The 12,067-nt window shown below is 37.8% G+C and overlaps 1 protein-coding gene across 1 annotated transcript; it reads left to right on the forward strand.

Moving 5' to 3' along the window:
* Positions 1-221: 221 nt before the first annotated feature.
* LOC136233650 (alpha-1,4 glucan phosphorylase L-1 isozyme, chloroplastic/amyloplastic-like) lies at positions 222-8,458 on the forward strand. Its single transcript, XM_066023373.1, has 9 exons — positions 222-246; positions 301-476; positions 559-740; positions 1,387-1,466; positions 2,891-3,282; positions 3,401-7,078; positions 7,162-7,400; positions 7,471-7,653; positions 7,732-8,458. The coding sequence occupies exons 1-5, from the start codon at positions 222-224 to the stop codon at positions 3,181-3,183; spliced, it is 756 nt and encodes a 251-aa protein (XP_065879445.1). The 3' UTR covers positions 3,184-3,282; positions 3,401-7,078; positions 7,162-7,400; positions 7,471-7,653; positions 7,732-8,458.
* Positions 8,459-12,067: the final 3,609 nt, after the last annotated feature.

Raw genomic sequence — 12,067 nt, forward strand, 5'->3', positions numbered from 1 at the left:
TAGGAGCAATGCCTTTTACTCTAGATGAGTGGATGTTGCTATTCCTTCGTGCTTTCTAGTAGTATCATATATCTATGTTTTCTTAAGGCATGTGTGGCTTTTTACTTGTAAGGGTTTGAAGCAGATAACATCTACGATGAACTATACAACTGAAATTGAAGATTACTCTACTTAAATCTATATAGAAATGTATAATTCATTCAATGATTTGTATTTTTCATATGGAATTTGTTGCTACTGCACAGAGTGTTCGTAGAATCGACCTTGCTTGTTAGTTTGATTGTCCTTCATTTTCCCCAGAACAATCCGACCTCCCCAAGGCATTTGTTGCTACTGCACAGAATGTTCGGGATTCACTCATCATAAATTGGAATGCTACTTATGAGCTCTATGAGAAGACTAATTTGGAACTCTCCGGGGTCTATGCAGAGGCGTTGCAGAAACTAGGTCACAATCTAGAAGATGTAGCCAATCAGGTCAGATGTTTAATGTTGCTGTATGCAATTTGCTTAATTAGGCATTCTAATTCTAACTAAACAATGTTACAAAAACTTACAGGAGCCTGATGCTGCACTTGGTAATGGGGGACTAGGACGTCTAGCCTCTTGCTTTCTGGACTCCTTGGCTACATTAAATTACCCAGCTTGGGGATATGGACTTAGGTACAGATGTGGTTTATTCAAACAACTAAATACAGAAAATGGACAGGAGGAAGTTGCAGAAAATTGGCTTGAGGTGAGGTACTTGTAGTTGAATTCATTAATCTGTCTAATTTTCTGGTTGAAGGCATGATTTGTGAGTTTTTCTGTCAACTGACAGATTGAAGAATGTGTTTTCAGATGGGGAATCCATGGGAAATAGTATGAAATGATATCTCTCACTATAAAAAAAGTAGTCTTTCCCAATATCATATGCATTCAAAAATTGACTTTAACAAGAATCTTCCATTCTCATTTGCAAGTACATACCTGAAAGTAAATGGTTTGGACCTTGCATTTTTTTAAGAACCTAGTTGTACATACATGAAAGTAAATGGTTTTGTGCTTCACAATTCTTCAACTTGACAGGTTGTTCTCCAATGTTTTCGATTTTTTCTTCTAGAAATTTGATTAAGCATTATTTATTTATGTTTTTAATTTCTTATAATGTGATAGTGGAAGTTAACTATTGTTTGCAAATTAGGAATGTGTTTAGTGTATATTATATGGAAATAGATATGGAAACTAAAAACAGAAACAATGATAATTATATGGAAATAGAAATTACAGGAAACATCAAGTGGTATAATTGACTTCAATTTATCTGTAACATATGATATCGTCAAATTCGGCATCATAATAGGTTAGTCACGACTTCAACTTCATGGTTGTATTTTTTCCTTTGCAGGTTCTGCACTTGCTTTGAAGATATTTGGAGAGTATCCCCATGGGCTCTCAGTAGAGGCATTAAGGATCAGTGTCTGAAAGGTATGTCCTTTGATATTCAGTATGGTTGTTTGCTGTGATTCTGAGCAGAATTTCAATACACTACAAAAAAAAAAAAGTCTTCCCAACACTTTAACAGCAGCACTTTAGTTAAAACAGAGAAGGCCTCTCTATGCGATGAAAACTTATCTAGACAATTCTCCTCCTGCCAGAGATTTTATTGGAGCTCTTAAGGAAAATTTATATTCGAACTGGAGTTCCAGGTTTGATTGCAGAAGTGAAGAAGGCTTCTCCAAGTAGGGGAATTCTCATAGAGGACTTTGATCCAGTAAATGTGTCCCTTTATTTCATATGCGTAGTGAAACGTTTTTCTATTAACAGATTTACTTTCTAGTGGACTAGTTTTGATAATTGTTGTAACAGTTATATCAATTTGACAATTTTGGATATATTGTAGGGTAAATAATTTATTAGTCCCTTAGTTTTTATCTAACACACTGTTTAGTCCCCCTATGTTGAAAAACACATTTTAAGGTCCTATCTTTTGCCAATATTAACATTGTGGTCCTTTTATCTATTTTTTTAGATTTTTAATCGAACATATCTTAGCTTTTAGGACAACCGTAGTACAATACAAGTTGACCATGTTACTCTGTTATTTTATGTATATCTATTTATGCTAAAATATATCAATAACAAATCTAAAAAAACTAGACAAATGGACCAAAGGGTTAATATTGACAAAAGCTAGGGACCTTATAATGTGTTTTTCAAAATAGGGGGACTAAACAGTGTGTTAGGTAAAAACTAGGGGACTAATAAATTATTTACCCTATATTGTATGAGAAATGAATATTGATTTCATTACATAATATATGAAAGTATATTCTTAATTTTGGATAAAAAATTTAGTTGATTTGATTCATTAAAACTATCTTGTAATTATATATTTTATTATAAAAAGTATTGAAATATTTATACTTTGGCATTTTAATAAAAAGTTAAGAGTTTGTATTCATATGAAAATTTGTATTTAATTTCATAGGCTTTAAATTGTACGTAAATTTGTGTTTGTATGTAATTTGTATTTTTAATTTAAATTGTATTCATTTTTATTTAATTTCATAGGCTTTTATCGAGCCAAACTTTTATTTGATATTCAATTTATTTTATCTTTAATAATATATTTATTTATTATTATTATTATAAGCTTATTAATATCCTATATTGTTATTACAATTATTTTAAAGTTTGATATAATCATTATTGTTTAGCTGGATTAAGTTAACTAATTTCGTGTGAGATGTATGGTGTGGAAATATTCCTGTGTCAAATATGGCCTCATCTCTTGTTGACTCGAACGACGTGGAGCGCAACGTGCACCATTACTAGAATGAAATAGATGGGTGTTGGAACTGGCAGTCATTCCAGGATTTTTTTTAACAACACTACTCTTCTTTGTATAGGTGCTATTGATGTTTGCTCCAAAAGTTATGTCAAAGATGTCTGGCACTGGCCTTCCAGCTCTACTAGAATTTACTCGGTTGAACATGAAGGCAATATGCATTCTGATCTTTTATGGAAGTTAGTTTGGAAAACAGCAGTTCTTGAGAAAATTAACTGCTTCATCTGGATGCTGGCTAACAGGGGGGTGCTCTGCAATTCAAACTGTGTTCCCGCTATCTGGTTGTTTCTGGTTCCTTTCCGCGATGTAGCAAAGACAAAAGCGAGCTACACATACTTCACAATTGTTCCTTGACCTGTGGGGTTTGGAGAAACACCATCCCCTCCATCCTTCACAATGTTTTCTTTGCAAATAACCTGCTTGATTGGATCGTAACGAACCTTAACTTCCATGGTATGTATTGTAATATCCCTTGGTCCATTTTCTTTGCTAATGCCATTTAATGGTTTTGGAAATGGAGGAGTAATTATATATTCAATTGCTGACTATTTGGGTTGCCTGACAAGCACAGGTTGGGTGAAAGTTAACATTGGTGGTGGTGAGTTTAAAGGGAATCCTTGTATGGCCTGGGGGTTAATTCAGGATGAGAATGGTGCATGGTGTGGTGGTTTTGGAGTTAATATTGGGCACTTCTTCGGTTGCGAAGCTTTGGGGCTATTTCTTTGGGCTGCAGTTGGCTTGGAAGAAATTGTTTTGCAAGGTTAGTATGACTTGACTCTAAAGTGGTATTGCATTTTTGAGATCCATCATCTTTTTCTTAGTTTATTCATTATTGTTCTATGCTTAGTGATGGGGTTTGGAGTTTGTTCACATTTATAGAAAGTAACAATATTGCTAGTTGGCAAACTTCGCATGCTTTTGTCTTTCGGCTATCATGCATCCCTATAGATCTCCGGGAAGAGAAATTCTACTATGGTTCTTAATAGAGTAATCCGTGTTTCGTTTTATGTTTTCTTTTTGGGTGTTTAGCCTTCATTTGTAAAAATAACATTATTAAAAATTAAAGATTATTATTCAAATTTTTTTTTTATGTTACATTCATTTCTTGTGTGCTGATATTGAAGTGAGGAATCCAACTCAGTTGTATATGCGTGTAAACCTCTAATTGTAATATGAGGGACCATTGATCGTAAAAACCTCTAATCGGTACAAACTGACATCCCAAAAGTCCAACTAATGTATCATTCTCTTTTTCATATGGAAGGTTGTGAAATAGACCAGACCACAAATTTTTTAACAACCCAGAAAACAAAAGTCCATATATTCCATCACAGTTTGCACCATAAAGAAGGCTAAGTTGACAAAGCATTACAAAACTAGATAAACCACAAGCATAACAACAATTTCCTTACTAATTATACTATTTCTTCAGAAAAGTATGAGTCAGAGCAGATTCCGAGACAAAAGAAGCTATTAGGAGACACACAGCCTGCAATTATCAAACAAGTTAAACACAGTATCACAAAATGTATTAGGACTTCCCATTTCCCCAAAATCAACTAACAAGTATTTAAAACAAAAGGATGTAAAGTTACCTCCTTGTTTCCGAGATGAACAACACGCTCCTGGATGTCAGTGAAGGGAACATCCAATTTGTTCAAAATAGTCAGACGTGAAAAAGCTGAAATGGGGATTACATTGAGATTATCTGTCACTAAGAACATTGCAGGTCCTGCCATAAACCCTCCATTGCTTGTAGCTTCCTTTGGAGTTGGTATTTTAGGATCCTTTAGTGTTATAGCAGGAGATCCAATTGCTCTATCAAAAAACACATCACAACTTACTTCCTTAACTCCTATAAGTTGGTTATCATAACCAAACTTAGGTGGTATTTTAGGATTAAGCAGCATCTCTTCTTCCTTGCTAGAGTTGAAGTTTTTAACATCCACATCCTCAATACTCTTGTATATATTATCTATACATCCTTCACTTTCAATACTACCACCCTCCATTTCTTTTAATACATGTCCAACAGGAATAGTAAGGAAGCTGAACACCAAATCCACAAAATCTTCACCAACTTCTGCAAAACACACTATTTTCTTAGATTTGCTAACAAAAAGCTTCACACCAATCTTCCCATTTTCTGCCTCTCCGAGTCGAAAATTTCCTTTGAAGGAGGATTCGGGACTCTCCTTAAACAACTTTTCATTTTTCTTAAGCAAAGTTTGTGTCAATGCTTCCTTTGTTACCAATGAACTTTTTAGCAAATTTATCACCTGAAAACAACATGTAATTAATGTCATAGGTTAATAACTTTATGAGACAGAAATATAAAAACAATTTTTGACATATAAAAAGGAGTTATTATCATTTTACTTACATCATCTTGTCCAATATCAAATTCCCTAACCTCAAGCGCACTTGCAGTAGCGCCCATGATTCCAATATCTGAAAAGCTTGCTGAACTTGTTGGGTGCACCTGTAAATCATCAGTTATAACAAGTCGAGTAAGCCTTTTTAAAAATGCCCCTGACTTGCTTTTAGCAGCTACTCTGTTGTACACGTAATTCCCGCACGAAAAACATGGATAGTTATAATAAAATATCCTGGGCGAAGCGTTCATGCATCCTATGGTTGGACAATAAAAGTAGCTATAAGCGTCAATATCATCAATGCTTATTTTTAGGCATCTGCACTGAGCTGGTGCACTATTTTGAGGGCGCAGTAGCATATTCTGACATTGTGGAGTCCTGAATACTTCACATCTAGATTTTTAACACTTGTGTACAAGTTATTGATGCACCCTATTGGCTTTGATGGGAGGTTATCTTTCTGAGTTGAAGAAACAATGGCTCCCATAGGAAATGTCAAAAAACTAAAGAGAACATCAGCGAAATCCTCATCAGATTCAGCAAATACTACTCTATTCTTCTCCTTATCCACCATTGCCTTCACCTTTATATTGTCCATCAAACAACTATTATTGCAGTACAAATGTATATTCTTTTAGGAGTATAAAAATTCAGTGGATATATGGAAGCTTATATAGGGTAAATGGAAGGGCAAATAAGGGAAAACATTAATACATCTTTGCTTTCCAACGCCCTAACATTTTGAGCTCGACTCTTAGTCTTTCTAGCCTGGAGAATTGTAAAAGACCACCATAATCGCCCTAAAATTTACTCTAATATATTTTATGTCATGTTTTATTTTTTACTATAAAGGGTTTTTAAATACACCATTTGACCCTTGTACAAAAGAAAAAAAAAAAGGGGGTTTAGATTTGACTCATGAACTTTCAAAAATGTTTCCATAACCTTTAATTTGGATGGAATGTCCAAATACATCATTTCAACTCGTGTAAAATCTAATCAAGTTGCAAAAAAAAAAAGTTACATATAAAAAAGGTGTGTTGCACGCACTTTAGAAAAGTAAAACAACCAAGGTCGGGGCATCCGGTTCTAAAATTAGAGAAGATAAATTCTACAGCTGACCAAGTAAGAATTTTTTTTTTAATATGTTTTAATCCATTGGATTATGTAATAACATTTTAGAGGCGTGCAATACATCTTTTGTATACAACTTATTTTTTTTGTAATCGAGTAATGAATTGATTACATATTACGTAAGTTGGAGAGCTATCCGAACATTTTATGTTAGTTGAGAGGGCTATCGAGACACTTTTAAAATTCAAGGGGCCAATCAAATTTTTTTGGACAACTTTAGAGAGGAAATGATGTATCAAATGGGGATGTGTTAGAGTTTTTTTAAGGTCCCCATTTGCCAACTCCATCCTAACGGATGGTTAGATCTTATCTGTGATTCGTACTTAGCGGTGAATCTATGGGTTACATTAGCCCCGCGTGTCTTCCTGTCTCTCCATACGTTAACTAGGCGTAGTATTGAGGACCATATCACCTTTTCCAAATTGAATTGGAAGGCTATTCGCCTTTTAGGGATAAAATGTCCAACGTCCACAACTGGCAGAGTAAATTTTTCTTTATTAAGATAGTTGAGGACGTATCTTTGGGATTTCCGTCATCTTGGAATTATAACCCCAAGGATCGAGCGAATAGAGGCTTCATCCTTAACTCAGCTGAAGTGGATTCCATTAGGCTTTTGAGGGCTGTGAAGACGGATCATTGATCGTACGCCCAAGCCCTTGAGTCGATGTTGGCTGGTGTGCCGTTAGTTGAGCTCCGCAACGGGAAGATCCTTCACACTTCTTACCCAGATTTTTGTGAAGGTATTTTGCTTTTTTCGAATCTAATCGGCTTTCCTTTTATCCCTTTGGCATGGGGAAGACTAATACTGAGAGTGTCCTTGCAGAGCGTAAGCGACGGCAAAAGGAGCTGGAAGCAAAGAGGGAGGCAGACATCGCCGCAAGTATGAGGGAGGGGAAACGCCCTCGCAAGGAGGTGGAGCTACATATCACAAAAAAGACCAAGGTGGCTGAACCTGTTGGGGCAGGTAAGTTGGTCAATACGGCCCCAGCCGACGGATGTGGCGCTTCCACGAGATCTGCTAAGTCGAAGGTGGATCTGATGAAACCTTTGGACTACAAGCTGGTTCGTTCCTTTCTTTCTCCCTTATCTCATCTTTGCTTGCATATTGATTTTTAGGAATTTTTCATTTTAGCCTGAGAAGCCGGACCTTGGAGGATACTGGCATGCAAAGTATGGTGATTCTATTACTTTGGAGTCGGATATCATTTTGAATGATATCGATGAGGTCATTAAACAGATCAACACTGTGCAGGAGATGAGGATAGAGTATCTAGCGCCCAGCCATGTAAAGTTCATCAAGCACAAGATGATGGGGGTAAGTTTTTACTTGCATTATATGTCTTTTACTTCTTTTTCTTTATGCCTTATCTTGACTCTGGCTCCTTGGTTTCAGGCTTATAACCACATATGCGCTATTGAGGCGGACATTGCTCAAAACACCGCTAACGTAGCGCATATGAAGACCCTTAATAAAGAACTTTCTTAGGCGAAGTCCAGCGCTATTGCCGTGTTGGAGGTGATAAAAAATCATGTCGCGAAGATCTCTGAGCTGGAAGCCACCTGCGATAAGGGAAAGTTGAACTTGGAGGCGCTTCAAAAGGTGCTGGAAACTGAGAGGGAGGATCGTCAACAAGATTTAGATCAAATGGAGGAATCATGTGGAGTTAGGGTGTACTTCTATGGTGAACGCATTATGACGGTCATCAAGAGAGACTATCCTGACTTGGGTTTCGTAGACCTAGAGTTGCAAGTTTCATCCGTCGAAGAGGCTGCCAAGTATGAAAAGCTTGAAGATGCTCGTGGCTATATCTAACAAGAATCCTTGGCGGAACTGAAGAAGGATACATCTAACGTCGCAGAGACCAAACATATTATTAACCTTGAGGCGGATCTTGGTGACGCCAATGTCCAGCATGCGCCTAAGAATGCTGACGTCTCCCAGACCCTTCAAGTTGTTTCCCAGAAGGCGGATGTTGAATCTTTACAAGTGGAGAAGAATGGCGATGCCCAATGATTTACTTTGAAAGGAAAAATAATGTGTTTCCTTATATTTTGAACTAAGGCTTTTAATGCCTTTTTGTAACATACCTTTTGATTGATATATTTTCATAATTTACCTATGTGAATCCTTTTTCCTTCCAGAATTTTTACTTAGCATATATCTTTGCAAGTAGTTTTAGGATCTTGTTGCTTAGGATTTTAATTTCTTTAGGATTGGTGGCCAACCGTACCCTAAAACTTTCCTAACTTTTGAGGAAAGGTTTTAAAGCTTGTAATAAGTTTTTGTGGGTTTCATTTCTCTACTTATTTTGAGAAAAAAGAACCCGCCCTAGATGGGGACCAATTCTCCTATATTTGAGGTAGTTGATCCGTATGTGGGACTTTTCATTCTCATATCTTTGAGGAGAGAATTGAGCTTTAAAGAAAGCTTTTTGAGGGTCAGCACTTCCTATCATTGAGGAGATGGACTCGTCCTAAGTGGTGATCAATTTTCTCATTATTGAGTGAGATGATTTACTGTAAGGACTTTGTATGCTCCCCTCCTTTTGTAGGAAGATATTTATGTTGCTAATAAACTTTATAAAGAAGATTATGATAACAAGGATAACTTTATCGATATAACTTTCATGACAATGTTCTGGCCTTTATTACAATGGATAACAGTCTCTTTGGGAGCCACATTAAAATCTCTAACAGGAAAAACCCAGTGGGAAAAACCTTATTCAAGGAAAAAGAGTGCTCGAGACCTTTGATCACATTTACTTCTTGAAATATTTGCAGAGATTCTAGATGTTCCGGGTCCGCGCCACTTTCTTTCCATTCATATCTTCTAGTTTGAAAGTTGCTGGACCAATCTTGGCGACGATGCGAGAAGTTCCTGTCCAGGTTATACCTAGTTTACCTTTTTCATATGTGGACTGAATTTTATCTGCCTTGCATAACACCGGATCTCCTTCATTTAGTTCCACTAGCTTGGTGTTTCTGTTATGATAAATTGCGATTCACTGCTTGTAGGCGGCTATACAGATGTAAGCTTTGTCCCTTTTATCTTCAAGCCTGTCTAATTTTTCCCTGAGCTTCTTCTCATTTTGTTGCTCACGATAACAGGAAACTCTATCACTCTGGGTTTGTATTTATATTGGGATAAATGCTTCTGTCCCATAAAGTGAGGGCAAAAGGCATTTCTCCCTTGCCAACTCTAGGAGTGGTTCGATATGCCTATAGGACACTCATCAGCTCATCCGCCCAGCACTTCATGCATTCGCCCAACCTATTTTTGATACCTTTGATGATGGTTCTGTTTGTGACTTCTTCCATACCATTGGAATGAAGATAATATTACCGACGAGAATTTGTTTGTGATGCCCCAATCTTTGCAAAAGAACTTGAATTCTTCACAGTTGAATTGAGTTCCATTGTCAGTGATGATCGTATAAGGAACCCCAAACCTTGTAATGATGTTATCATTGACAAAATCGACCATTTGTCCTGCAGTGATGGTAGAGATAGCTTCTACCTCTGCCCATTTTGTGAAGTGATCAATTGCTACCACTACAAATTTTCATTGTTTTTTGGTGGGAGGGAATGGTCCGACTATATCGATCCCCCAAGTGGAGAAAGGCCATCCTTTAACAATCGGTCTTTGGAGGGCTTTAGGCACATGACTGTCATTTGCATAGACTTGGCCATTATGACATGTCTCTACCAATTTTTGTTCATCTTGTTATGCATTGGGCCAGAAATAACCCATTAATCTTGCCTTTTTTAAGATGGTGGCAGATGCTTTATGGGCTCCGCATACGCCTTCATGTAATTTTCTTAGGATCTCTTGACCTTCTTATGTTGTCACACACTTCAGCCATGGTTGACTGAATGATTTTCGGTATAGTTGGTCATTCATGATTGCATAGTAGGCTGCTTTTTTCACCATCCTACTTACATTGTCTTTGTCTTTAGGCAAGACTCCTTCTGTCAGGTACTGGATCAAGGGGGTCCACCAGTCATTTGAGATGGATGTTATCACTAAAACCATTTCTTGGGTGAATGTTGGCTTTGTTTTTATTTCAAATGGACAGGTGAGGTCTTCCCATTGATCTTTGTTTGATGCCAGTTTCGCCAAGTGGTCTGCTTCAGTGTTTGAACCTCGTAGGACATAAACCATTTCTCATTTGACTTCTTTATTCTCTAGAATGGTGGGGATCTGTTTCGCTTATTCCATGTATTTCAATAGGATCTCATCCTTTACATTGAAGTTATTGATGATTTGGTTCACCATTAGCTTTAAATCTCTATATATCACCATGCGTTCTAAAGTGATTTCCTTTAACAGGCGTAACCCGAGGATCAAGGCTTCATATTCTGCTGCATTGTTAGTTGCTGGGAAATCTAATAACTTTGATGCATAATTTATTTTGATGTACTCTGGGCCTTTGATCACGACACCTAGTCCTGCTCCTCTAGTGGATGACGCTACTGAGGAAGAAGAAGAAGATGATGAAACCAGCGGTAAGAATGACGTTGAGGACTCTAAAGACTATGCCAGCGAAATTGAAGCTGAGGACACTGACACTGGGTTAGCAGGTGGTGCTGTGCAGACTAACACTGAGTTGGCTTCGGGAGTTGAACAAGTTGAAGAGCAAGCTGACCAGATTCAGACTGAGCAAAAGGAACCTTCTCCTACTCACTCAATAGAACCTGCTCATCATACCACTCCACCACGTAGAAGGCAAAAACTGGTTAAGGCCAGTGAGGTAATAGTCAGTGACCCTCCTGTGCAATCACCATCTATTCCTGAACTTGTCCTCTCCAAGACAACAAAGGATCCTTCTACCGTCCAATTAAAATTTTTCAAACGGCCCTCAACTTCATCTACTACAACGCCGTTGGAAAAACAAGCCTCTGTTTCTTCTCAACAGGAACATGCCGAGCATCATACTTCCACTACTTTAACCAGTCAGGTTGAACCGACCACTGCTCATGCTGTCTCCTCAAGCATGGTGCTGACTCCCCATCCTTCTGCCGTCAGCACAGACAGTGTTCGAGTTAACACCTCTACAACCAATCTCTCTGCCGATCACACAACCATTCCTCCATCTCAAGTGCAGATTGAGCAAACTCATCCTGTCACTGACCATGGTACTCCTCTCACACCCTTCTCTTCTGGTCATACGGATGTACATCGGGATACCACTGAGTCCGGCAAAAAGCTCATTGACTCAGTGCAAGCACTCATCCACGATCTTCAACATTCCGCTTCGCCTGCTGCTGGATCTTCAATTCCTGCCGCAACTCAGCTCTCTCAAGTCACTCTACTTCTCAACGAAGTCAAGGGACTCAAGGATTTGCTGAATGTCGTCCTGTCATTACAAGCCCAACAAACTAAGCAGGATTCCATTGCTAAGTTGGCAGAGATACAGCTGTCAACAATTCAACATCTGAACTCCCTCCATCAGCAAGTTCAGAAATTATCTGCTGTGAACACTGACTATGCCACTTCCTCAGAACTCAAAATGCTCTTTGCTCAGCTTCATACTGAGCAACTTAAGACAAATGAGCAAATGGTATCCTATAGTCAGTGCTCAGTTGAGCAAATCAGTGAGGCTGTCAGGCTACTTAACCTGAACAAGCAAGAAATGGATACTGACGCGTTGAAGCAGAATGAATTATTGTCCCTCGCACAACAATCCTTCAACCATATCCGTCATAATAATATTCAACGACATCACTAT

Source organism: Euphorbia lathyris, chromosome 6 (genome assembly GCF_963576675.1).
Source record: "Euphorbia lathyris chromosome 6, ddEupLath1.1, whole genome shotgun sequence".
NCBI classification, from domain to species: Eukaryota; Viridiplantae; Streptophyta; class Magnoliopsida; order Malpighiales; family Euphorbiaceae; genus Euphorbia; species Euphorbia lathyris.